The sequence below is a fragment of the Artemia franciscana genome, chromosome 5, assembly GCF_032884065.1.
Source record: "Artemia franciscana chromosome 5, ASM3288406v1, whole genome shotgun sequence".
In the NCBI taxonomy this organism is placed as follows: Eukaryota; Metazoa; Arthropoda; class Branchiopoda; order Anostraca; family Artemiidae; genus Artemia; species Artemia franciscana.
This window is the reverse complement of record NC_088867.1, coordinates 32,757,843-32,785,195: the sequence shown is the minus strand read 5'-3', so window position 1 is coordinate 32,785,195 and position 27,353 is coordinate 32,757,843. Positions and strand designations below refer to the sequence as shown.

Here is a 27,353-nt window from a genome sequence, read left to right as displayed (position 1 = left end):
ACCTAACTAGGAATTCGGATACCAAACAAATTACTCATTTATTTGCTCATTTACTTCTTGCCATGCAATTCTAAATTTAACTTGTTTAGCTGATCCGAGATTTCAGATTAAATATGCTACTCTTTTGATCCAGGTCTTGTTAAAATATCTCATAAACTCACGTTTTTCTTTCATGTCTAAGAATTATTTGATTTCATTTTGTTTTTCAATTCGAAGATTCGATCAACAGCATTTTCTTTTGATAGCCGGCAAACAACAGTATAGAAGTGCTTTGTGGTCAAAGGTCAGGGTGCTGCATAGTTCTTTGAAAGCACCAGTATTGAGAGCAGTAGATCTATATATATAAAAATAAGTTGTTTGTGTGTTGTGTGTTGACTGACGTCATGCATGTTTGTCGACTGGCTTAATTATAATGATTGAGCATTATGCCTTCATGAAGTTGTTTTTCTACTCACGTCATGTTTGTCGACGGACGAAATTACAGACCGGGACACCGGGAAACAGGGAATAAAAATGACGACCGGGACACTCAAAGAGAAATTACAGACTTTTCTCAAAGAGAAAGACAGAGAGCAGTAGATCTATATATATAAAAATAAGTTGTTTGTGTGTTGTGTGTTGACTGACGTCATGCATGTTTGTCGACTGGCTTAATTATAATGATTGAGCATTATGCCTTCATGAAGTTGTTTGTCTACTCACGTCATGTTTGTCGACTGACGAAATTACAGACCGGGACACCGGGAAACAGGGAATAAAAATGACGACCGGGACACTCAAAGAGAAATTACAGACTGGGACACCGGGACACAAATAACGACCGGGACACAGGGAATATAAATAACGACCGTGACACAGGGACACAACTACAACGGGGACGCCGGGGCACAGGGGGGGGGGGGTATATAAATGACGACCGGGACACAGGGAATGTTCGATTAGCAATCACTATCAACAAAGCTCAAGGGCAATCATTAGAATAATGAGGTATAGATCTGAATACGGATTGTTTTTCCCATGGACAATTATATGTTGCATGTTCAAGAGTCGGTAAACCTGACAATCTATTTATATGCACAGACAATGGGACAGTGAAGAATGTTGTATATTCGCAAGTTTTACGTAGTTAAAAACATACAAATATATATCTATCTATATTCACAGGTGGGACACAGGGACACAACTACAATGGCGCGTAACTAATATGGCGCGTAACGACTTACGCCTGGGGGGGATTGGGGGCGTGAAGCGCCCCCACCAACTAGGTGTTGGGGTGGCGCGAAGCGCCACCCCAACAGCTAGTTTTATATAATTGACAATTAAGTCACTAAATGGTCGAACACTTCTTGCAAAGGTCTTGAGAGTCTTGGTACCAAGGACAGATCGGTGAGTGACTCAGTCTTCTCTCTTTGCTTGCGGTACAAACTTTGATTTTAAATCCTAATCTCGAACCAATCATGGCTGGTGCTCCATTGGTATGTGCTTCACGCAGAATTTTCAATTGTTAGCCTTACTTTCAAAGAACAAACTTATCATCTTATTGAAGTCTTCATCTTTCGTAGTAGTTTTAATCCACTTCAAGACAGAAACTTATTTAATGTATTTGATTTCTCTTGATAAAACCCTTTTTTCTCTCTACATCCTACATGTATGAAATGTATACATTTACATGTACTCTCTACAGGTATGAAATGCGACTCGCGTGAATTGTGTGGATGGGACAGAGATTTGTTACGCATTGTAATTTCACTCGCTTCTCCAAGAACTAGTCTAATCGACCTTGATAAACAAGGTATGATGGTGGCAGAAATAGTAATGGGCTTTCTATTTTTTCTACTTATACAGCTATTTCCTATGATGCCTGAACTGCAGCTAGGTTTCTGTTTTTCTAACGTCCCAGTTCGAAAACACTTATTTAGTTCAAGGTAGACTCATGTTGTTTGTATAGTTCAACTCTTTCTCATATGGTGATAATGCTTTGTTTCAAAGTTTTAAGGGTATCGTTCATTCAGTGATAAGAACAGTATCGTGGTTGCAGCAATAGCTGCAACCTAATAAAGAGTGAATCACGGTCCACAGTAACTGGAGTCTTACACACTCGTTTTCTAGGAGAACGCTGATTCAGAAATAAGAATGGTCATTCAGGCTAAACAGAAAAATAATTTGTAATTATGAAACTTAATTCGAAAAATTTGGAAAAACACAATTTGAGACGCATCACGCATATGACGCATCATGAACTACATCAAAATTGCCGTTGTTGAAAACCCCAAACTGGAGGCTTATAATTTCCAATCTTGGAAAACAGGGAAAGTTACTTTTTCAAATGGGTAGGATTGAAACTTTTTTTTTGCTGGTCCTAGTAGGTTACCGAAAGATCATCGAGAGATTTTTAAGGGCTGATTTGAAAGTTAATTCTCATTGCAATGTACTTTTTATAAATTTGTTGTAACAGCAGTAGAATAAAGTGCTTTATGGCACCAAAATGGCGCTAGTTGGTGTCATTTTCACTAGATTACATAAAAATTACACCGTTGAAATCATTGTCGTTGAGAACCGTTAACTGGAGGCTTACATTCTTCCATCACTGTGTCAGTTAACGATGTTATTTCCCCTGGGCTAACCAAAAATGATAATTTTTTTTTGTTAAAAAAGAAAAAAAAATTAACACAAAACAATTTTGTGCAACGGAATTAAATGGGTGTAGGCGTTTACTTCTCCCCCTGGTAAATACCCCCTGTGTAAAATTTCCCCCGGGAAATTCCTCAATTTTTGATCGAATGAGCATCCTCCAAAGTTTCTGCGACCGACGCGGAGATGTGAATGAGGAAGGTGCAGTCCCCCTTCTATACGGAATAAACTATGCTCATTTTATGGTTTAATGTTACTCTTTATTTTCATAATAACATCGTACAGCAGAAATATTACCAGACATCAAGAGTAATTAAATATCAATTTTTACCTCCCACTCGCCCTCCTGCCTCTTCCTTAGAACTAATTCTGTATTTTACGTGAAGGATCAGTGAGGTGTGGGAATGTTTGTTCGACTTGTAAAAACGTAATAAAAATGCATAAAACACATTTTTGATCCCCCAAATAAAAGACCTTGATACGGCCCTTGAGACTATATATTAGTTTCTACCTCCATCTTCTCCTCGTCTCTCCCTTAGAACTAATTCTGCATTTATCTGTAGGCTCAATTATAGTTGGGATGTTTTGACACTAAAATGCACCCTTTGAGGCATCTCCCTCCCTATCTAAATACAAAATAATAAGAAACCCCATTGCAGAGATTTGAACCTCTTGTATTAAGAACTTGTTCAACAAAACTACTGTTCGTCAAAAATTTCACTGAATAATCAAATCCTGGCCGAAATTTTACTTGCCATCCAAGTTTTGAATTATCAAACTGAAAACAGAAAAAGCGGGAAGTTACCAACCAATTTACAATTATTGGCACATGCATTTTAACTGCAATAAATCATGTGTTTATTTTGCTGGTAGCCCACATCGTATCTTGGTTCAGCCTGGGCATGATTTGAAAAACGATCTGGAATTAAATTTTTAAAAACAACCTTTTTCAACTGAAAGTAAGGAATAACATTAAAACTTAAAACAAACAGAATTTATTCTGTACATGAGGGGGGGGCATCCCTGCTCAAGACCTTACTCTTGTTGTTAAAGTTGGACTTTTTGTCAAAATTTTTTTTTAAGACACCGTATTCGGTAACAACTCATTCGGTAGCAATTGGTTGAAAAGCATGCTAAATTTCAAACACGGGCACTGGAACTTTCTATTCACAATTGAATAAGCCTCTTCCAAAGGCGCTCTCCTCATAAAAACTTTATATGTTCACAATGGACTACTTGCATAGCTTACAGCTCTTACCCGTGGCCTGAAAGGGGGGTTGTCAAATCTGGAGGCATGGTTATTTGATCTTTGGACATTTTTGAACAAAATGGCTATCTCAAAATTTTGATCAGATGTGTTTGGGGAAAAAACAGTGTGGCGGGTGGCTTGTTGCCCTCAAATCACTTTTGGCTCTTGAAAAAGGGTACTAGAACTTTTAATATGCAATCCAATGAACCACCTCCGAAATTTATACGACCACCTCTTCTATATGAAGTCCCTCTGGGAAAAAGAAAATGACCAAATATTAATGTTATTGAACTATTAATGCTATATGAAATATTAATGCTATAGGATTGCCTCTGACTTAAACAGGTAAGTAGAACTTTCAATTTCCATTCTAATGAATATCTGGAATTATTGAGGGGATTGTCCAAGGGGTATTATTCGGGGGGTATTTTCTGTGGGGTGGGTGAACGCCGGCTCTCGAATTAAATATCGAAATTGAAACTTAGAACGGAACAAAAATTGTTGCTCCGCCGCAGCATATATCTATGAAACTAGCATGAATAAATCAACTATTTATTTTTGTTTATACTCTATGAGAGTAAAGCTTTCTTGTTTTTTATGTGTGAGCTCTGTGTTTTCATTAAAGGGCTATTTTTGTTTAATCTTGCACATATTTAGGGATATCACTTGTCCTTTTTTTTCCACTGGTTTTATTGAGAAATGCTTGCTTGCTTTGTGAAGCAATAGTTTTGTGTTCGGAAGTTTCAGCTTTGCTCTTTATTTCGATCGTAAAAGCCCTCGTTTTTTTATTATTGCATAAAATTCAGTGTAGTCTATATGCCGTTATTAACTTAGACGTAAATTCGAATTCTAAATAGCTCTCGTAATATTTTCTTTCTCTCTCTAACGCTTATATCTAGAAAATAGGATTCTTAAATTATTTAGTACTAAAATATTTTGAACTGACATTATTTAGAGACCTTTGACACCAAATCATAAAATAAAACAAATGACTAACAAAGAACAAATTCAGAAAACTATTCATATAGAAACGACAAGATTGAGCCCCCTAGTCACTTAAATGTTAGCAACAGTTATTTCTTTGTAAACAGTAACAAAAAATTCCTTTTTCTGACAGGGAATCAGTGAAGCAACCACACTCTGTAGAAGTTCACCAAGAACCATCCCTGTATGACAAGTTTTCTAATAGGCAGATTTTAAAGTCTCCAAATCATGGGATTGTAAAGCAAGGCTTTTGGCTTTCTTATTAACATAGAATAGCTGTAGAGGCCAGAGTCTGTGCAAGGCTATCATTATTCTCATCTGGACGGTGAGCAAAGAAAATAATTATTTTTCTTGAGCTCCGTTTGTTGCCACTCGAGATTGTTTTGTCATGCGCCTGGAGTGTTTGATCTTATATAAGCACTCTTTCAAATGGTTTAAAAGCAATATGAGGAAAGGACAGTACTACTTAAGGGGTTAATCACTTTCAAACCTTACAAAGATTAAAGGGCTTTGGAAAACACCAGGCCTAAAACAGATTTTGACCTATGAATGAAGTTTCAAATCATTGCTTGCAATCGGATATACAAAGAAGTATAATCAGCTTAAAAGTGGGATGGTGACGGAAAGGGGAGAGGGTGGTTCCACGGTTCTCGACATCAACTTTTCGTATATCCTAAATACTTTTTCACGACCGGGCTGACTCGGGACGAGTAGGTTGTTTCTTCTTACCAACAAATCTGTAAACTTGAACTGAAACAATCCATTGGAGTATTATGAATTGTCTCCTCCCTTTTTTTGTTCTTCTGTCTATGCTAACCAATAGTTACTATTCTGATAAGAGGTCTTATGCAGAAAGTAGTTTTAATTTGGTCGAATATATAAACGTATCTATTTACAGAAATCTCTTATTATACTGCTTAAAATACTGACTCTATATAACTCCCATTTTAATAGACTAAATATTGTTCTCATTCAGTATCTTAAACTATTAAAAATACAAAAGAAAAAATTAATTAAAATGTTGATGTAGTTGGAAGAATGCCCTAAAAAAAGATTTAGCTCCTCCAAAGGTCCAGTTTCTCACTTACATAGTTGTCATATACAACCTGAATGTTGTAGATGATTTTGACCCTGAAAATGAAAGGGACCTGAGGTGTTTGGTAACCCTGACCCTCTTCAAGCTTAAAAACTTTAAGACGAATCTTGCGTATTAGCACACATTCATATAATCATTGATATATTTGCTTTTTGTATTTCAGGAAAAACGGTAGCTTGAGTTGCACAAGAATTCTTCTTGAAGGTCAGTTAAATAGAACGGTCAATAGTATTAAGGATGGTCTAGGCCGGACTCCCCTACACATTGCAGCTGGCTATGATAGAGAAGATTGTTTGCAGTTACTACTAAAGCAAGGAGTATCTTTAAATGTGAAGGATAACAGCGGGATGACCCCTTTGGTTGTCGCCTGTGCAAGGGGAAATGGTAGAAGTATTGGTAAGATCTAAAGTATCTCTTAAGTCACATTTCATCTCAGAAGTTTAAAAGGTTATTATGACAAAATGTAGAAAACCCTGTGTTTCTGAAGCGAAAACACTGCCACCCCCCATACGCCAAAAAAAAACCACTAAACGCTTCTTTCTGTATGTTTTTTTCTTCAAAGCATTCTTCTTCTTTTTTTAAATGGTCAGAGTTGCATGCAAGGAAAAAAAAGTCAGGAAGAACAGTCACAACCCTCCTATTTAACTAATTGTTTCCATCTTTCAAGATTTTGTTTCCCATTATATAAATTATTGTTAAAAAACAAAACATGTGAATATTTAATGAAAACCTTGAATTCTATGCAAAGTTTAACAAAGCGAATTTTTATTAGGTATTTCTAAACATTGGGAAGAAACGGCTTTAAATAGCAGTGTGATATAAAACAATCATCAACTGATTGGTCAATGATGATTTAAAGGAATGTAGAAAAACCGCTTATCTTTGTGTAATTTCATCTCTTTAATCTAAAAACAAGCCTCGATTTTTTCAAAATGTACAGTTTTTGCTTTAAATCTCCTTTTTTCACAAATTCCAATGTTTCAACTTCTAAGAAGGGCCATAGTTTAGTTTTATTAGGAATAGTGTCTTGTGGGAACTATTATGTAAAACTCAAAATAAATAAGAGTTTTTTTCAAGTTTCTATATTTTTTCTGTTGCTTAACGTATGAAATTCCATCGATAAAGAAATAACTAAGCTGGAACTGTGGGTTTTAACAAAAGCATAGAGGCGGGCCAGGCTGCCGGTCTACCTGCCACCTGACAGGTGTGCCCTTAGGGAAAATGATACTTAATACCCTAAGGATAAAAACCAAAAAAATGGGGAAGAAATTTAAATATTGCACTTGGTGCCGCGAGGGCGCCAAGTTTAATTTTTTGCTTCACCTTGTTTCAATTTTTCTCGTTCTGTCTGCAATAAAAATAGGTATGCAACACGTTTTCATGGTGTTAGCAACTAGTTTTCCTCCTTGGAATCCTTGCAGTGAGCCCACTTTAATGATACTCATTTATTCATCAAATTGTCCCTTTTTTTTAAACTTTATTATGTGATTTCAATGGGTACTCTATCAAGTTCTCAGCGTGTGCTGACATCTAAAACGAATTATATAGATCAGGTTGGTCATTGGTCCTGATTTACATATATTTTTGTCATTAAACTCCTACCATATAGCAATAAAGAATCTTAAAAAGCATAATACTGTACCACTAGACAGTAGACCTATACAAATGCGGACTTATAAGTAGACCTAATTGAGAATTAACTTCATTCATTAACTGTTGTTTTATCAAAAATTGTTATAAAAATGCATATATTTGTTTAAGCTTTGCGAGTGTAGAAATATCCTAAAAACGACTTAAAGGTGGTAAATTTTCAGTTTAGTAAGGGGGATACCCCCGGGCTCCCCTTTTTATGGGATTTGGACCCCTGCCCTCAGATAATTGTAAAATTTCGCTTTAAACTTCATTTTTTGATGAATCAGAACCTCTCTGTCCCCACCACCCTACTATTTTTCGTAGATAATTATATTAACGCTATGGTTTCAAGAAACCGAGATAGGGCTCATTCAAACGAAAATTTTTAGTCCTTTTGCTACTTTTGAATATCTAAAGAGATGATCTCTTAATAAGGTGCTGTTTTATTCTATGTTGCTCTTAATGGGACCAAATTGTCATCTGACAAACTATAACACATCCATCCTGTTTGAAGCATCAAGAGGCCCTATTAAAAGTCTACTATAATAGATCTTGTGGGAACATCTCACTGAGCTCGTACATTCATTTTCTAGTCGGTGATTTAGTTATTTAAGAACTAAAAACCAATCAACACCTAATTTTAAAAGAACTAGTCCTTTTTACATAATTAATTAAAAAAGATTCCCAAAAATTTTTCAAAAGAAAAATTAAAGAACGGTATTAAACGTATAAAGGTCTGAAATGAATTGATATAATAAACCAAGCTTAAAACAAACTGATTAAGCCTAACAGAAATTACCATAAGTAAATATGGGACTATCGTTATCTTCAACTCCCTAAAGGCTAAAGTGTAATTAATGCTTTACCGAAAGCAAGATACAAGTATACTTTGAACATAACATTTTTTATTTGACATAACATAAAAAAAGCTGTATGCTGCTCACAAAAGCTGCAGGATGCAATTGAGCCATACCTCAAACTTAAGGGAGAGAGCATTCAGTTGGTAGATGAATTCCCCTACCTTGGTAGTCTGATCACCAGTGACAACAATCACTTAAACGATATAAAAACGAGGCTTGCCCTTGTGAGTTTTAGGTTCAAATCTATTATCCCCATATGGGGCAGCAAGGATCTGCCTTTACGGATTAAGACACTACTTTTTGATACCTCGATTAACCCTATCGTAATCTACTCATGTGAAACTTGAACATTGAAGCCCCTATGGCGCGGCAAGGGTCTAAATCTGCTGAGTTAGGTATGACTTTTTGACACCTTAATTACCCCCACTGTAATCTACTCATGCGAAACTTAGACGCCAAAGGTGGATAACCAGTGTTGATATGCAGCGTTTTAAGCTAAATGCCTGGTACGTATCGCTGAATTCACATACCTTGATAGAGTCTCAAGTGTGGAACTCCTCGAATGGCTTAAAATGTGAAGAACAATTCCCACCCGGATTCAGCTACTTCAATGGCTCGGTCATATTCAACGGATGAGTCGAAGTTATATTATCTCTGACTTATGAAAATTTGAAGTCTGCTAGTGCCTCGGCAGATAAGAAGCACTGGCATAAAAACCCTGTTCACTCGCTTTATTCCACCAATCATACAGATGAGATTTCTTTTATAAATTACGTTTCAAGAACCATTGGTACCTTTATGCTAAAAGTTGTTGGTCGGGAGGGGCTGTCGGAGGCATTAGCAAACTGTGGCTCTTAAATCATACAGATTGAAAATCTTGGGTAGTTTCGTTTCAAGCAAGGTGCAACGTCCCTAACTTTTTGTTAAAAAGATTATGGGGAAAAGAGTGGGATTAGAGTGACTGCTGGGCAAATCTTTGCCCTCGTATCACGAAAATTGAAAATCATTTCATGTTTCCAATCCGTCCAGCTGCAGCTCGCGCACATTTCTGGTAAATAAAGCCGTCAATGGAGGAGGCGTAAGTGTTGCTTGAACTTGCTTGGTTTTTACAACAAGTTTAGAATTAGTAAATTTTGGCACCAAGTCAGGATTTCAATTGTTTTCACACTGAGACAGGAGTTTACTGTTTTTCGCATAGTATCACCAAAATTCTCCAGCTTGGACTAAAAATTTTTTATTAGCTTATTTTGCACCAAGTGCGCACTTAGCTCGTTATTGCACTCAATTGATTCTTAGCTTATTTTTGCCTCAATTAGGACTTGTCTGATGTTTGTGCAGTTAGAACTTCAATCGCTTTTGCAAGTTTGTCTTTGCACTGACTCAGTCTGTACCTTGGATTTTGCTCGCTTCCTCAGTGAGTCTCAATCTCGTCATCATCGACCTTAAAGTGCTAGGTTTTGTTTTAATTTTCAGGAACGGTTCCTTGATAGAAAATGAATTGAAGAGAAAATTTTACAGAACGAGAACGCTGACTTTTGTTTTAGCTCTTATAGTTTGTAGATTAAACAAACAACTTTATATTATCTTCAAAGAATTTTCCTTGTTTTGATTCTCTTTGATCCTCTTTTGATGTAAAGGAATGTAAAGAATTGATTTGAACTTCTAATTTGACTTTTGTTCTTATATTGTACATTTTTCAGATTTGTTGCTAAAGAATGGAGCATCCGTCCTTGAAGCTGATAACTCAGGCAACAGTGCTTTACACCATGCTTGTCTTAACAAACACGAAAATGCTGCTCTAAAACTATTGTGTTCTATGTCAGAGACTGACGCTGACAGTGTTGTCAATGCTACGAATCGCCTTCTTCAAACGTAAGTCAAATATCTTATAAGGGGGTTTCATATATATATATATATATATATATATATATATATATATATATATATATATATATATATATATATATATATATATATATATATATATATATATATTTATATATATATATCTTCTCTCTTTCTCTCTCTCTCTCTCTCTCTCTCTCTCTCTCTCTCTCTCTCTCTCTCTCTCTCTCTCTCTCTCTCTCTCTCTCTCTCTCTCTCTCTCTCTCTCTCTCTCTCTCTCTCTCTCTCTCTCTCTCTCTCTCCTCTCTCTCTCTCTCTCTCTCTCTCTCTCTCTCTCTCTCTCTCTCTCTCTCTCTCTCTCTCTCTCTCTCTCTCTCTCTCTCTCTCTCTCTCTCTCTCTCTCTCTTTCTCTTTCTCTCTCTTTCTCTCTCTTCCTCTTTCTGTAACCATATCTGTCATATCGAGGGCTCATAAAAAGTGCCGCTTTTTCTGCAAATTTTTTGCTTGATTTTACTACTCGTTACCTGCGTATTTCACACAATTTGTCTTTTCTCCCAAGTTTTCTATAATTAAATCAAAATCAAATAATTAAATATACGATAGTTTGAGAATTAATACTAGTAAGTTGAAAAGTAAACTTTCGCGAAAAAAAAAAACAGAAGGAAATATTCAAGTACAGAAAATACACAGGAATCCTAAGCTTTAAAATGTGTTAGTACTTATCGTAAAACAACCAAGTAATTGGTCACTCACAAAAAAATCTAAGTTGCAAAACAGCAAAATTTGGTGGGTGATGATGATTGTTTCATTACAATAATAAGAATATCCAGGACTATTGTTTTTTGGTTTATGTTTTCTAGAGCTAGAAAAGTGGTTGACGACTTAATCGGCTCAATACACGGGCCATGCTTTTCTTTAAAACGATATAAAGAGGTATATATTGTGTCTCTCTGATAGATTTTACTGGTTGTTTCATCAGAAAGTAGATTAACCTAGAATACTTTTATTGACGTTTTTTCACATTAACATTGACATTTTCATTCATTTCATTTTCAATTTCAATTTCATTCACATTCACATTGACGTTTTCTTTCACGTTAAACAAAGTAATACATTATCCAATTGGTAATGGTAATAATAGGTAATTGGTAAAAATATAGTAATTGGTAATAATAGTCTGTCACCTAGACGTATTAAATCTTGAGACACCCTGTATGAAGGGACCTTCGGGAAGAAATCTGTATTTGTACTATTATTCTATGTTATTTTTGCTTCTTTTTTTTCAGGCCCCTTCATATAGCGTGTAAGAACGGACTAGGGCTTACCTGTCAGGAAATGTTGTGTCATGGTGCTGATGTTTTTGCAATTGACGTTGAAGGATTAACGCCTTATCTATACTGTGCCCCAACGCCTGAAGTTGCTGAGTGCCTGTTGATGACAGTGAATGTTCTAATTGACACTGTCAGAGGAATCAATAATAATAATAGAGCTTCCTCCATTTGTGATAGAAAGAGTAGATACAGTAAGTAATCTCATACTAATCTCATGATTCCTCTTTAGTCGTGTAAATTTGACGTAAGTCGAGTAACGTCAGTGTAAGAGTAGGAATAGCACAAGCCTACTGAAGATACGTCCTAAGGGTCATGTCTGATCAATTACCTTAAACCCTCCGGTATTCGGAAGCCTTACAGTAAAGCCACTCAGTGTTACCGTGACGAGAAAGACAAATCACCAAAAAAAAATCAAAGCTGATCCGATTCGGTCTAAACATTATATTAATCTTAACTTTGATTACAGTGTAAGGGGGGGGTATCTAATTTTTGAGATTGTTTTGAAAGAAAGAATTCTAGAAAGAAACGTGATTTGTCAACTCTCACCAGCATCAAAAAGGTCATAAATAATTCTTGCTCCGTGTTGTTAAACAAAATAATACTACTAAAGAACAAACATTGGGGAAATAGATTGATGACCACATAATTTTCTGAATTTTTTTTTTTTTTTAGATTGATTTTTTATTTACTTTCAATCAGTTTATGTCGGACAACGAGACTTGCTTGAATAGTTGTAGATTACGAAGCAATAGTTCTTTTAAAATTTAAGACTTTGCAGTAAATTTTACAGCTAACATAAAAGAAAATACCGGAAATCGAAAAGAAATCAAAAACTCCTTAAAAAACTAAAGTTTAATAGCTTCAGTATTTTCCTTCAAAATACTGGTCGTACGAACAAAAAAAATCTATGTTTTTTTCCGACTATCATGTTTTTATTCAAGAAATTCAATAGCTTGATTCATATTTTCAAAAATATAAAAAGTGTAATCGACTTTTTTTTTATTCAGAGACTTATCAGAAAGAAAAACAACTCAAATTTCTTAATCATGACTGTTATTATTCGCGATTTTTCGGCATAATAAGAACAGCTTCAGACAAGAATACCGATGATTAGACTCAAGTCAGGAGATGTCGTTAAGAGAATATATATTTATAACCAAAGTCGTATCCAAGGGGAAGAGAAAAGGAGTTACAGGTTTTGAATGCCCCTCCACACGAAAATTTCGTTCTTTTTAAAAATGTAACAAAAATACATATGAACAAAAGTTTTTTAGCACTTTAAAAAAAGGTTCTGATTCTAATTAAACGGCCCCTGTACTTCGGGAATTTTTCTTAAAGAATTGAGACAAATGGTTGAACTTTAATGTAAAAAGAGGTTTGTTGAGGTGGGGGCAACTCCCCTAGCATACGGAATAATTTCTTCTTTTTCTTAAGTTTTAATGCTGCGCTCTATTTTTAATATAAAAAATTAGTTTTTATTTAATTTTTGACTGTTTTTTTTTTATAATCCTAGGAGATCAACCTCACCCTTCATGGAAAATCTCCCACACGAAACATTCCTCCATAGAAGTTCCCCTGACGTAAAGTCCTCTCCCTGGGAAAGGCCCTAGGACAGTTCTATCCTCGCTGCGGACTCTCCCCAGAAAATTTCTTGTGTGGCGATTTTGCCTTAAATATACTCCTTAACAAAGCCTACTTTCATTTGAGGAAAGACGCGTTTTTGTTTAATTTCTTATCGTTTTCAGATCATGGTAGTATTCCCCTCCCCCCTCCTCCTGTGTGGAAAATTGTTCTTGGAAAACCTCCAATGGAAAGTGCCTTCTGGGGGAAATTTACCCATAGAGAATTTCTATCTGAGTATTTCCCCCCGTGTAAAATTTCCTCTAGAAACTTCATTCCCGAAAACTTTCATCCCAATGGGAGATTCTTTGGTAGAAAATCCACCCCAAAAAATCTTCTCGCCTGAAAAATGTGTGTAAAATAACAAATACTATATGTAAACGATGGACGAATTTCATAACTTATGGCCCTTCCTCCAGGGTTTTGGGGGTCATTTCATCCCCAAAGATATAGTTATTGGGTCTGATTTTGATCGGACGAACCTGGGGTAAAAGGGTTTGGGAGGGGGACTAGTTGCCTTCAATGTGTTTCCCTTAAAAAGGGCACTAGAACTTTTAATTTCAGGTTCAACGAGTCCAATCTTCTAGGACCACCGGTTTTATGCGATCACCCCTGGGAATAGCAAAGAAAAAAAAAACAACAAACAAGTAAATATGCATCCGTGATCTTTCTTCTGCAAAAAATACAAAATTCCACATTTGTAAAGATGGGATCTGAAAACTCTACAATGGAGTTCTCTGATACACTGAATCTGATGGTGCAATTTTCAATAAAACTCCTTGACTTTTGGGAGATTTTCCTTTCCTTTTTAGAAAATCAGGCAAATTTTGTCAGACTCCTAGATTTGATTGGTAAGATTAAATTATTAAACTATTATTATTTTTAAGATTATATATCCGGAATCAGCCTAAAAATTTAATTCTTTTGATGTATCTACTGCTGTCAAAATTCTGTTTGTCATTTTTCAGTCTCGTTAACTGTTGTGTCAAGTCGCTCCTTGCTTACAGTTCCTTTCCATGAGCTGTTTGATTTGAGTGATTTTGATGACGATACCGATCTAACCAAAAAATCACCATAATTTTGAAAAAGACCTAGGTTACTGTATCTAGGGTACTTTTGGCTGCTGTTGGCAAAAGAAACTTTTAAAATATATTTAAACAGATTTATCTTCACAAGTAGTCTTAAATTGTTGTAGGTAAAGCTGTGCCAGCCATTTACCATTTATAGTATTGCATGCCCAAGCATGGGTGTTCTTACAATATCTTGTTCTAGTTTGTCCCAAAAAGAATTTTTTCAATTAAAAAATGAGGATTGGCTCTTTTAAGAGGAAGTTACACATCCAATATACCATCATGAGGGACGCAAGTTTACGAAAACTGGGGTATACCATTTCAAAAAGTCAATTAAAATTTTACACTTGGATAAATATTCACAAAAATATTAGTGCTCCTAGCCTGACATGGAATGGAAAATTGGGGATACTAAATAATCGGTCGGCTTAAGCAAACATTATAACATCAATAATTTGATACAGCCAATATTAAGTGGTAACATTGACAAAAATATATAACTATAAGGGATGAGACTCTAAGTTATTTGATAAGTATGTCTGTAATAGATTTTGGCCACGACAAACCGATGAAATCTGGTTTCTACCTTGTACACAATTGGTCGTATTTCATAGAGTGAAGTAGGTAGAAAATTTCTTACTGCACCATTAAAATTTGCATGTTGAGGGTTTGAAGAGACCTGCGTTTAACTCAATATCATATTTCAGTGTGGATTCAAAATTTTCATAGAAAATGCAGGAAGAGCGAGGCCCTTTTTTATGGAAATTAACTTCGTGTTCATCATTGCAATAGAGGGTACTGTCGTATTTATAAATGGTAATACCATTCATGTATCATCCCCAGCTGATTGCATTGAGCTTCTGACATTGCAGTTGATGTAATTGTAATACCTGCAATAAAAGGAGTGGCTCCACTTCTATGATTGCTCTATAAAATAGAAATATGTTGACTGCATAAAAAACTGCTATAAAACCATTACAATTTTAAAGATAGAGAGTAAATTACCCGAAAGTATACTAAAAATGATTGTTGTATTTAACACAACGTAAAACCACAGTACAGATGAGGAGGAACTGAGAATGGGGGAGGAAGGGAGAGAGACAATAAATGGTAATGAAAAGCATAAGGTATTTATATGCATATATGTCTTCAAACTCGTTTAACGATGGCATAGATTGAGTTTCGAGCGACATCTGATAGGCTATTCTATATACCATCATAAAATAAATGACCCTGTGAAAAAAGGACCCTGTGACCTGGGACTCTAATAGGACCTGTGAATATGGAATTAGTCGAATGAAACTGAAACTTATGATTGAAGAAAGTGTTGCGTAAATACAAGGTAAGTGGGTGGAGTAATTAAGTACGGGCGAGGAATATGATACGTATTTTTTTGGCTGGCAAGTTTCAAATGTGATTTTTAAGAATAAATTTTCCTCTATAAAGAAAACTTGTGTAAAAAAAAATACTGGCTACGATTTAACTTTTGTATTTTTGTTTTAGGTTCATCAGCAATAAGTCGTAGTTCAATTCTCACGGTGAAGTCTATACGTGAATCATTACGAGGGGAAGTTCACAGCGAGGAGGCTGAATAGCTTTAAATTGTTTGTTTTGTGATAGTCCGATTTATCATTCCTTCTCTTTTGTTTACTCTTTTACTGTCCTTCATTTTAAGTTTATATTTATGTTTAATGGAAGAAAAAATGGGATGTGATGAATTCATTTTAAGGATATTTTCCGTATTTCTAACTAAATCCCTCCTTCTCTTGTTTAATTTCAATTAAATTTCAGTAGTCCCTTTATATGAAGATTTTTGCTTTATTTAAGAATCATTTTTTTTCAACATCAGTTAAATATTGACGAAAAATTGTTTAATGGGAGGCTTGGCCTTGTGTGTGGCTTTTCAAATATACTAGGCCTGCTGGTACACCTTTCTGACATTTAAACTGCGTGTTACTTTCCCGCTCAGTCTTGAGTATTAGTGTCGTGTCCGGAATTGTATCTTACATCATAATCAGTATTAGATATAAATCGGCTTACATTGTTCATAAATCTGCTTTATTTTTCTTTATTAATATTTCATCTAATTTGTTTTGGTGTCGACCTAAACAGGAAACGATTGCACTTAAAGGCAGAACTTAAATTTGAAAATTTGGCATTAAAGCACCTTTTTTCAAGTTAATTGAAGAAAAGGCTTACAAAAAAAAGTAAAACAAGGAAAAAAATGCAAAAGAAGTAGAGAATAATAAGAGCTTTATAGTTTGAGCCTTTGAGAAATTCTCATGAAAAAGGTTTTGCAAAATATTTTGTCGAGATTTTGTGACAATTTCGCCTGTAACTTAATGTCATCTTTTATTGAGCTCCAAATAATGTTTGATTGACGAATAAGTGGCTTTAAGATGGCAAAAGAATAAATTGGGATCTGAAAAGAGTGGCCACTAGAACGGTGACTAAAAAATAGAATTCTTAGTATTTTCAAAGTTTAAAAACTTTTTATTTAGAAGAGTTTAAGATTTTATTTTTATTCAAATCCAGTAAAGCGTCACTAATTATTTTTTATTTTGAAGATTTTGAATTAGGCAATAGACAATAATGACGTAGCCAATAATTGTCCCGTAAGTAGTAGGTTTCAATGTGAATGTGATTACACTTCCGCAAGTCACTATCTTCAGGCATAGTTTAGCCACCTTAATTTCTAATATGAAACTTTTTGCAGTATTGCTTCAGTGCTATCTTTTCCTGTATGATCGATGTTTACCAAAGAAAATTGAAAGCGAAAGAAAAGTAGGCCATTGGGGTGTTAGCGTGGTAGTAGGAATTAAAAAACAACGTGTTACAGACTAAGTAGCCTTGTCCAGGAAAATTAAGAATACCATGAGCAATGAACGAGAACTTGGCGGTTGCTACTGATACAGAGCAAAATCGCCAATTCCTACTTCCCATGTACAGAACCCCTTGAGTAGCAGCTTTTCTGCTGGTAGAAATGGGGTTTGGATATAATTGTAACTAGATTTTGATTTTGCTAGGCAGCGCTAGATGGTGATGTTTTTTTTTGTTTTTTTTTGTTTTTGTTTTGTTTTTTTTGTTTTTTCTGAGTACAGTCTGAGTTTTTTCATAATCTTCAAAACTGTCTTCAAAATTATATTCATCGCTATTACTTCCTTCCATTTGACCTGTTCACTTCAGTTTAACACTGAGTATTTTTTCACTTGGCCTTGGCTTCTTTCCCTCAAAATACTTAACCTTAAAACCTGTAACAACTCTAGAGTCCTCTTGAATCTTTACCCAAGCTACATTCATAATACGTCACTACTAAGTAGCATTTTCAAATTCAGTAAATTCTTGGAACCTCAAAATAGCAATTTTAAAAACCTGCTAGAATTTTGTAGTAAAACGCCTCGTCAGATAGGAACTAAAATAGAATTATACAGCAATCAATACCTGTAATTAATTACTCCGTTGAATGATTCTAGACTCCTTTAACTTATACCGCGTTGAAATGATAACATTTCCACATGCCTCTTTTTCTTTATTTGTGGTATCTTTTTTTTCGAAGCAATTTTTGTGATCAAAGACAAATATGAACAAAGATAGACATCATTTAAGAAACTCTAGCCATTCAGCCTTATTTTAGTCAATGTTGATCTCAATACCAAAGAGAATGGGAAACTGATAGGGCAGTTGACTCAAGGTCTTTAAAATGGGTTTAACAGGAATTAGAAAACTACTAATGCCACCAACAGTGCAGCACTACCCCACTGAACTAAGAAATTCGTATTTAATTTTGAGTTATCATGCTTTGGATTTTAATTAAAGGTGAAAGTTTCTTTGGAAGCAACCTGTTGGCAAAAGTGTGTTTTATCTTAAGTTCTACAAAAGGAAATGAAAGATTTAGGAAAATGAAGCTAATTTAATTATCTAGTTTCCCATAACTAACTTTAAGATTTTATTAGGGAATGCTAAGTCTCGTTTAACTTCTTTTTGATTAAGTTAAGTTTTCTCCCTTATAAGTTTGTCAGCTTCCCTATAACTTGGTTATTCTTTGCTGCGCTTTTTACAGTTTATGCGTCGGTTTTAAATAAGCGATTCTTCTTCACTAATTTCGCAATAGTGTGTTATTGTCTGACGCTGCATTTTTATTTAATGTATGTATGAATCAAAGAAAATGAAATTATTAAGGACACAAAAAATGACCCAAAATGGTGACTTGTAAGGGATTACAAAAAATATAACACAAAAGAAAAACAATACAAAAGAATTAGATGGAAATAACAGCTTTATAGTTTAAGTCTTGAAGAAATTATCACGAAAAAGTTAAACATCAGCGTAAAGACCAGAGCTGGGGTTGGGTGTTTGAAAACCCCCTCACATATACATCTCCAAACGTTACGGAGTTTATGAGATATGTGATAAGATGAATGCATTAGAAGGCAAATTCAGACAGCGATCTGAGTAGTCGTAAATTTTCCTTTGGAGAACTTTAATGTCATGTTTCATTGGGTTTCAAATAATAATTGATTGAAGAATAGGTGGCTTTAAGATTTTAGCAGAATATGTTGGGGCCTGAAAAGAGTGACCATTGGGTAAAGAAAAAAGTATCATCACTCTGTTACTCATAGAAAAAGTTAATATAGTAATTGCAGTGGCGTTAACACAATAATTGTCTCATACGGGAACTCAACTGGGATGTCTTTGGGACAACTTTAATCACCACTTCATTATTTGTAATTAGTTGTTTTTACGGTAGACTAAGGGTCCTGAAAACTAGAGGCCGTAGCTAAGATAATGACACTAGACAATCACGAAAGTGTTTGTCAAATGATCAGATAAGTATAATCCTCTGTGGAAGATAGCGATTCTGCATGAAATACGCACTAGCGCAGATATAGCTTCCTTGATACGTTTTTGTGAGGCTTTGTCACTTTTAGTTCGACGATAAACAACAAATGTTGCATACAAGTAAAACAAACTTGTGAGTTTAACAAGTTTATTTATATAATTATTAAAGTCATGGCGTTTATCCATATTATAGCGTGAAACAGAAAAGCTTGAACTTTCACTTGAGTTAACAGTACTGCAACCTTGCAATTACAACCGTTATAAGCTCTAGAGACCAGGACCCTGACAAATATTTTTCGGTGTCGTATCTTCGACTGTCACCTATTAGAAAATGCTATGGATGCCATTTGCATATGTTTAATGCAGAAGAAGCAAAAAGCCGAAATATGAAAGGTCATAGGGGATATATCGTTGATTAATGCGTTGATGGTTCTGTTTGGAATCTGTTTGGAAGCTATCAGTTCTTTTTGAGTAGAACTAAAATCATGTGTCATAGTAGAGAGTTGTGAGGTTAGGTTTGATCGAACAAAATCCAACAGACACAGATTTACACCTGCAAGTCCCTAATATGCACTATTAAGGGCCAGTTCTCATAGTAGCCAGTATTTTTTTATTTATTTTTTGTTTAGTTTGTGTGAAACCAACAGAATTAGATGATCATGAAACACTATTTATTTTTTCTTCTAAAATACCTAAAAACATCTGGAAAAACGAATCCCTTTACCTATGTATAAAGTGCATGTCTCTTGCCTTCTTTTTTAAATCTCATAATTGTTGCACGCAAGTTAATTTGTAACTATCGATGATTTGGTCTGATACTTCGACTGTAATTACAAAAAGGGCCTCTATTATGTCCAGTTTTATGTTTCCCTCCGTTTTTTTCTCTCGCACTAATCCTGTTTTAGCTAATTTAAAGCCTTGTTACATGATTCATGCCTTATATAAAAATAAATGATCGCTTTTGAACTATCTCGTGTCTTTTTTAAAGAAAAAGTTTTAAGAGTTATGTTCTTTGTGAAACTTGTGGATATACATTATTTCAGTCCTATGGTTCTAATAATTCAACTTAAGACAATATTGCCGTCATTTGATAGCCAAAATTTGGCTTTATCCATCTATAGAATAGCAAGTATGAACTTTGTCTTGTTTTTAGATTCATAATTATAGTTAAAAGGCATAAAAAACATACAATAATAGGAAGGTTTTATCTTTTTTTAAGTAAGTTTAGATCTTTTTTGGAGAAAATGTTTTTGGATCAGTGGATGAATAGCTCTGAAACCAATAAACTCAACTGCACGAGACTTTTCCTTCCGGTGCAAAATACAGGTCTATACTTGTCTTATAAATTATTTATAAAGTGAAGAAAGGAATATTTCTACTGACAACGCAGGAAAACTGAGTTCTTCTTCATTAACTCGTCCGCTAAGAACGTCCTTTCTTTTGTGAATTCTAGCTTCACTGAATGATTTTTGGGTAGTAATTGTGGTAATATCTCAACCTTCTACTGCATTATATATGTATATTATGACTTACTTAAGTCTCCTGCCGGGCGCTGCTCGGCGTAGAGAGTGACGTCTGCGTCCTCAATCCACTTCGGTCCATGGTGAGTATTCGCTCTTCGCCCTGTCTGATGTTTGCCATCGTCAAGAACTCGGACAGACTGTCGGACCGACGTTCCTTGGGTCGGCCGCGAGGTTGGTTCCAACCGGCTTTGATAGGGTTGAAGTCGTAGATCGTCTTTGTGGGTAGATATGGTGGCATTCGAAGCAGGTGTCTAAACCATCGTACGGTTCGCTCGGCTGCTTGAGTCGAAAGCCGAGACTGCTTTGTGAGCTGCAGAAGCTTCTCATTGCTGGCGAAGTCGGACTATCGTAGGCTCTCGATCCTCCTAAGGCTCTTCGCATGAAATACGTCGATTTTCTTAAGGGTTGCAGCTGATGCTTGCCATGTCTCAGCTCCATAAAGCACCACAGAGCCGACTAGAGTGTTGAAGATCCTCAGCTTCGCTGTCCAGGCTAACTGGAGAGTTAACAGTAAGAGAAGACGGGTCTATGGCCATAATTCTAGTTTTGTTCCTGTTTACATCCAGTCCTACTTTGGCAGCCTCTTCTCGTAGAATTCGGAGCGCTTCCAGCAACTGCTCCATTGAGTCCGCCAGAATGGCCAAGTCATCGGCAAAATGAATATCTGTGATGGCACGATCTCCAAATTTGAGCCCAATGCTGAGACGTTAAGTGGTTTTTGTCATAATATAATCTATTATGACATTGAAGAGGTCTGGGGCCACTGCACATCCTTGGCGCACACCTATCGTGATTTGAAAAAATGGGCTGCGCACACCATTTACTTGTACACAGCTCTCCGTCCCATGGTGCAGCGCCTTAAGAAGTTTGTAATATTTCTCGGGTAGGCCAGTCAACTTTAGAATCCGCCAAAGAGCTTCTCGATCAACTGAGTCAAATGCAACACGGAAGTCGACGAAGGCAATAAATGCTTCTTATCGGAACTCTGTGGTTTTTTCTATTATTTGTCGAATCTTGAAAATCTACTCGATGGTTGAACGGTCCGACATAAAACCAGTTTGCTCCATTCGCCGGATTTTTCGACTGATATTTCGACTTCAATCCAGCAGGATCATTGAAAACAGTTTGCCAGGGACTGAGAGTAGAGTTATTTCCCGGTAGTTGGAGCAGTCGCTTCTTGAGCCTTCGTCTTCCATAAGGGGATGATGACACCCTTTCCCCAATCCTCGGGAATTGTCTCTGTTTGTCAGATTGTAGAGAACAGGGTATGGAGAAACAGGAGCATTGCAGGACCTCCAGATTTTAGCAGCTCTGGGCTTAAACCGCAGATACCAGCAGCTTTATTATTCCTGAGCCTTTTTACTGCGTATCCGATTTCTGAGGGGCTGAAAGGCTCGTCTGGAGGAGTATCTGTTTCAGGTCTTTGATTGCAAGGTTGACTGGGACTATCATTAGGAGGCACAGACGGGCTAGTGTTGTTGAAGAGCGAACAGAAGTGGGTCTTCCACCGCTCAAGACAAGAACCTTCATCAGAAAGAAGTGTTCCATCCCTGGACAGGACGGGACCTAAGGTGGGAGTTTTATTTTCCACGAGGTCTCGGAGATGCTTGAATAGGCTACCCATGTCTTTCTTTTTTGCAGCTAGTTCGATTTCATCGGCTTTCCTTGCAACAAACTGTGATCCATCCCTGTGAATGAATCTGCTCTGCACTCCAATGAGCCGTTGATATGTGATCATGTCCCCAAGAAGCCTTGCCTTCCGTCTTTGCTCTATGACTTGCAGTGTTTCATTAGTTAGTCACGATTTCTTTGGGCGACTCCTCTTGCCAAGCACTAGTTGTGCTGCTTCGTTGATCTTTGATGTAAAAGGCTTCCAGAGATCTTCGCTATTATTAAGTGAGCCAAGTGACTTGAAGCGATTCGATTTCTCAACACTGTACTTCTGGCGAGTATATGGCTCCTTTAGTTTCCCAATATCTGCAGCGACAGGTTTTCTTTCCGATCGTTGCGCATGGAGGCGAAGCCGAAAATCGGCGCACACAAGCCTTTGTTCTGCGTTTCCGAGCTCTGCTAATCTGTAAGTTCTGCAGTTCTTCACGAATGGTCTCCAGCGCTTGGAAATAATGACGTAGTCAATCATCTTCTTTGTGCGACCGTCGTTACTATACGACGTGTCCGTCGTTACTATACGACGTGTTCTGGTGAATAGTTTTACGTTGGAAGTAGGTGTTTGTGATACAAAGGTTGTGAGATCGGCACAGTTCAAGTAGGCGAAGCCCATTGTTGTTAAGTGGGTTGGGGGAGACAATACCAACTGTGCCGTGCCATACACCCATATTATTGCGCTCTGTCGCATTGAAGTTGCCGAGGAGAACAGTTATATCATGGAGGGGACTGTCGCAAGGCATCTGGACAAAGCAGAGTAGAAATCCTCCTTAGTCACATCATCAGAATCGATAGTTCGGGGCATAGCATGCGATGGCAGTCATCTTGCCATGCTTGTGTCGAAAGTGGGCCTTCATTAATCTGTCAGATGCAGCCTCATGTAAAAGTAAAGCCTTCCTTGTAAGGCTATTTAGCTCAAGGCCAACGCCATTCCTTCTCGTGCTTCTTCCTGACCAGAGAAATGAGTCAGTGTTACCTATTCGCTCTTCTTTGCTTCCGGTAAAATGGGTTTCTGTAAGACCCGCAATCGACACTTTATTCTTGCGAAGTTCTTCGGAGAGTAGGTTCTTTGACGCAGATGCATTCAGAGTCAAGACATTCCAGGTAGCTGTTCGTAGCCCCCTTTTGTCCATAAGATTTAGTCTGTCAGTCTGTTTGACGTTGTCAGCATGTCCGTTGACCCACAATGGTCGAGATCTTGAAAGGGAATCTGGGTCCGAGGCTATGTTGTCACTTTTCGTAGCATTTAATTTTCGGGTGGAGGGTCGCTAGCCCAACCGACCCTAGGCCTGGAATCTGAATAGAGCTAGGTTAAACCTAGATACTGATATTCCCGGGGTGGGTTCCACCCACCACATAAGGTTGCGGCTGTCCTGATCAGAGTGTTTAGTTAGGGGAGAAACCCCATATCCAGAGGCACGTGGTCAGCATACAGAGTCTGCCTCATTCCGGACGAGCAATTACATATAAATATTAATTCATGAGGAAAACATTCCTTGATAGTATTAATTTCTTAAGAACTTTCCGAAAATGAAGTTTTTTAATGAAAAGTAAAGAGCCATTTTAAATTTAAGACGAACAGAAATAAAGTCGTCTAATAATTTAAACTTCATAAAACTAGAAATTAGTATCAAATAAAAACCAAAATTTCAACACTCAGATCCCGCCCCTTCATTAGAACTAATTCTGTATTTATCTGAATTCTCAATGAAAGCTCATTGCGCATTTAAATTCCAAATTATCCTAATTTGGAATTAAAATATACTCTTAAAATGTTCGGAATTGTGGGTTTTGCCAAAGATGTCTCCGACGTTTATTTTGATACTTTTAAATTTAATACACAGCCGTTCACGAGATATTCCAGATACGCCTTTTTGAAAAACAGGATGTACATGGTATCTTTTGATTTAGTTAAACATACCCCTCATCATTCTTCGATGTTTCAACTTAATACATATAATCTTTTGGAACTCGCTCAGAATCAAACATTCCTTTTTTTCCCAAGGATAATTCCTGTAATTAAAAAAGGATAAATTGTGTAATTTGCAATCCTTGTCTTGGGGCCTTTGGGACCATAGCATCCCCGGAGGCAGAGCTACTAGACCTTTTGTCTGTTATGAGCAAAATTGGTTTTCAAAATTTTGATCAGTGTTGAGGAGAGAGGTGTATAAAATAGGAGGGGGCCTTGTATAACTCCAATCATTTTTCAAGATCCCCCTCAACATACCCTGTGAGTTTAACTTACTGCTCTCAGCCGTTTCTTAGATATTACAGATTCGCCCTTTTGATAAGTAGCATGCACATAGTATGTTTTGATTGTGTTCAGCATTGATTGCCCAAGCTGTGGAGTGTTATGTCATCCCCACATGCACGGTTATTTGAAGTTCACTTTATTTTGAACAAGATTTCTATTTCAAAATTTTGATCAAATGTTTTTGGAGAGAAGGCAGCTAAAGAGGGCATGGGAGGCGAACTGGCAGTCCTCAAACCACCTGAAAACTTTCCCTGCAACATGTCCTAAAGGCTTCAACTTAATATCCTCTGTTGTTCTTAAAATATTGCAAATCCACCTTTTTGATAAACTGGATGTACATAATGTCCTTTGAATTGGTTTAAGATACCCCTCAAGAGTCTCTAAAGTTTCATCTCAACACCCTTGGCCATTTTGGATGCACCCACAATCAAAACTTTCTCCTTTTCCTAATGATAAACCCTGCATGTAAACAGTGGATACATTGCATATTTCCAATCCTTGGCCCAGGGTTCTTGGGGGCATGGCCTTCCTGGAGGCATAGCAATTAGACCTTTTACTAGTTTGAACAAAATGACAATTACAGAATTTTGAGCATTGTTAAGGAGAGGAAAAGTGTCACCTTAATACTCTAAGCTTTTTCGGAGACACGGGATGAAACACGCCCTCTTTTCTCCCAAACAACTTGTTAACAAATAAGAATTGAAAAGAAGCGTATGCATAATTGGATAGCTAGGACTCTAAGCTAGGCATTAATATTAATACAATTATAGAACGCTTCAAATTATTAGCTGTTGACTTACCTATAAGAGCATCTTTTTGAAAAGACTAATTATCCTATTTTGCCGTATTTATCCTTTCCGAATATTTATTCCAACCGTTTCACTTTTATTGCTTGGCTTATATCACAAAAAGTCCAAATATTAAATTTACTGTACAACTTCAGAGATCAATGAAAGAAATAATGACCTGACACAACTACGAGTAACAGACAGATTGAAGTCACGCTTCGGCTAGTTAAGCTAGCGCTAGTTTCTGCAACCTTTGAATTTTTCAGCGTGAAAGGCATTGTCGTATTTACCGAATATTGTTATTTACGGTTTAGCTAGGAAACACTGACGAAATTTTATGTGCACGAAAACTGACAAATATTTTATAACAACCAGAAGAAAAATCAAAGAAAATCTTTGTTTTCGGGTACGGATAGACCTAGGATGGAGCCAGGCGGCAAAGATAGACCTAAAATGGAGCCAGGCGGCAAAAATGTTTCATTTTGATATCCTTAGTACTTAATGAATTTAATGTTGGGAATTAAAGTTTCGATTTCTGCTGACAAAGGTCGTGCCTTTGTCATGATTTATGAACGGTTTGAAAAAACCAAGCCTATTTTGCTCGTTTTCACTTTTCCAAATCGCATGTGCTTTTTGTTTATTTTTATGAGAGCCACTTCCCTCTCACTGAAGAAAATAATTAAAGCCATTACAATTGATAACCGGCTCGAGTTGTTGGATTTCCAGGATTAGTCCAGCAGACAAATGAAGAGGTTATAGCTTTTCTGGGGGATCCTACCCCTGATAAATCAACAATGCAAGCTGTAAGAGTTGAAATCATTTCATTGAAAAGAATTTCTCATGCCAAATCTAATTTCTCCAAGTTTTTCTTTTTAACGGAGCCCCAATCTTCTCTACCAAAAGGTAACCAAGGTCGGATTCTATTCATCCTAATCCTAACGATACATAACATGTGCTTTTATTGGTTGAAAACGCCCGAATCCCCTCCAATTCATAAATAAATGAGTTTTATGGATTGACTTGATCCTAGAAAGGCTTGTAAAGTTTAGTTACAGCAGGACACGTCAGGGTCTTATGCAGAAAATTATTTTGAATGTGAGCGAGGGGGATATTGCCAAATCAGAAGAATATATAAACAGTAGGCAAATTATTTTCAAAACAAGGTAAATTGTCAAGACAATCATACAAATTTTAGATTTTGGGGATAAGGCTCTAAAACCTCTTCTGCCCGGCGCACATGCTTAAAACGGTCTTTCTGGACTCTGGATTCCCTCCAGTTTCATCTCTTTTAACACTAGCATCACTTGCCCTCTCAAAACTGATCGCAACCCTGACTCTGGCCTCTAGAAATAAATTCCGCTGCAAACGAATTGTAATATTTTTACCTACACCCAGACTACTTTTATGTTGATTTTGACGTTCTTATCAAAAGTGACCATATGAGCTCCTTACGACTATTCTTAGGATAAGCAAAGGACTTTTTTCTTTTTTTTTGAAAATAGCGGATCCAACAATAGGCATTTAAAACAAATTCGAACAGTGGTGCACGAGGCTCACGAGGTAAAAACTGATAGAAAAAAAAACTAAATGGTTCTTTCCATATCATAGCCCTGAAATTATCCAGATGTGAGTTGCAAGAGCTTTTTCTGTGACTTTTAAATTTATATTAGTAGACAGCACCATCTGTAGATATAGTTTTCTAAAATAAACAAAATTCTGTGCATGAGTACAAAACCTATAGTAGAGTATTGCCTTTACTGTCTTTGGATTCAGATACAAGACAATTTCATGCTTCTTGTCTCACCTTCTTTGGATTAAGTTTATTTTACCTAAACAGTGCAAAAAATGAGTGCCCACAATTGGGACAAACCAGACATTTACCCCTCCCCTTCAGAAAGGTGGAGGGAATATTTCACCAAAAATTGGTGAAATATTTTGAAACATCTGGCAAAATATGACACACCTT

General features: G+C 36.5%; 1 protein-coding gene across 1 annotated transcript in view; it reads left to right on the top strand.

Annotated features, from left to right (window-relative positions):
* LOC136027290 (serine/threonine-protein phosphatase 6 regulatory ankyrin repeat subunit A-like) overlaps window positions 1-20,126 on the top strand; it is a 117,799-nt gene extending 97,673 nt beyond the window's left edge. Inside the window, exons 16-19 of the mRNA XM_065704388.1 lie at window positions 6,124-6,356; window positions 10,153-10,324; window positions 11,584-11,819; window positions 15,822-20,126. Coding sequence (XP_065560460.1) covers window positions 6,124-6,356; window positions 10,153-10,324; window positions 11,584-11,819; window positions 15,822-15,913 — 733 coding nt within the window. The 3' untranslated portion in view covers window positions 15,914-20,126. The remainder of the gene's footprint in view (window positions 1-6,123; window positions 6,357-10,152; window positions 10,325-11,583; window positions 11,820-15,821) is intronic.
* Window positions 20,127-27,353: the final 7,227 nt, after the last annotated feature.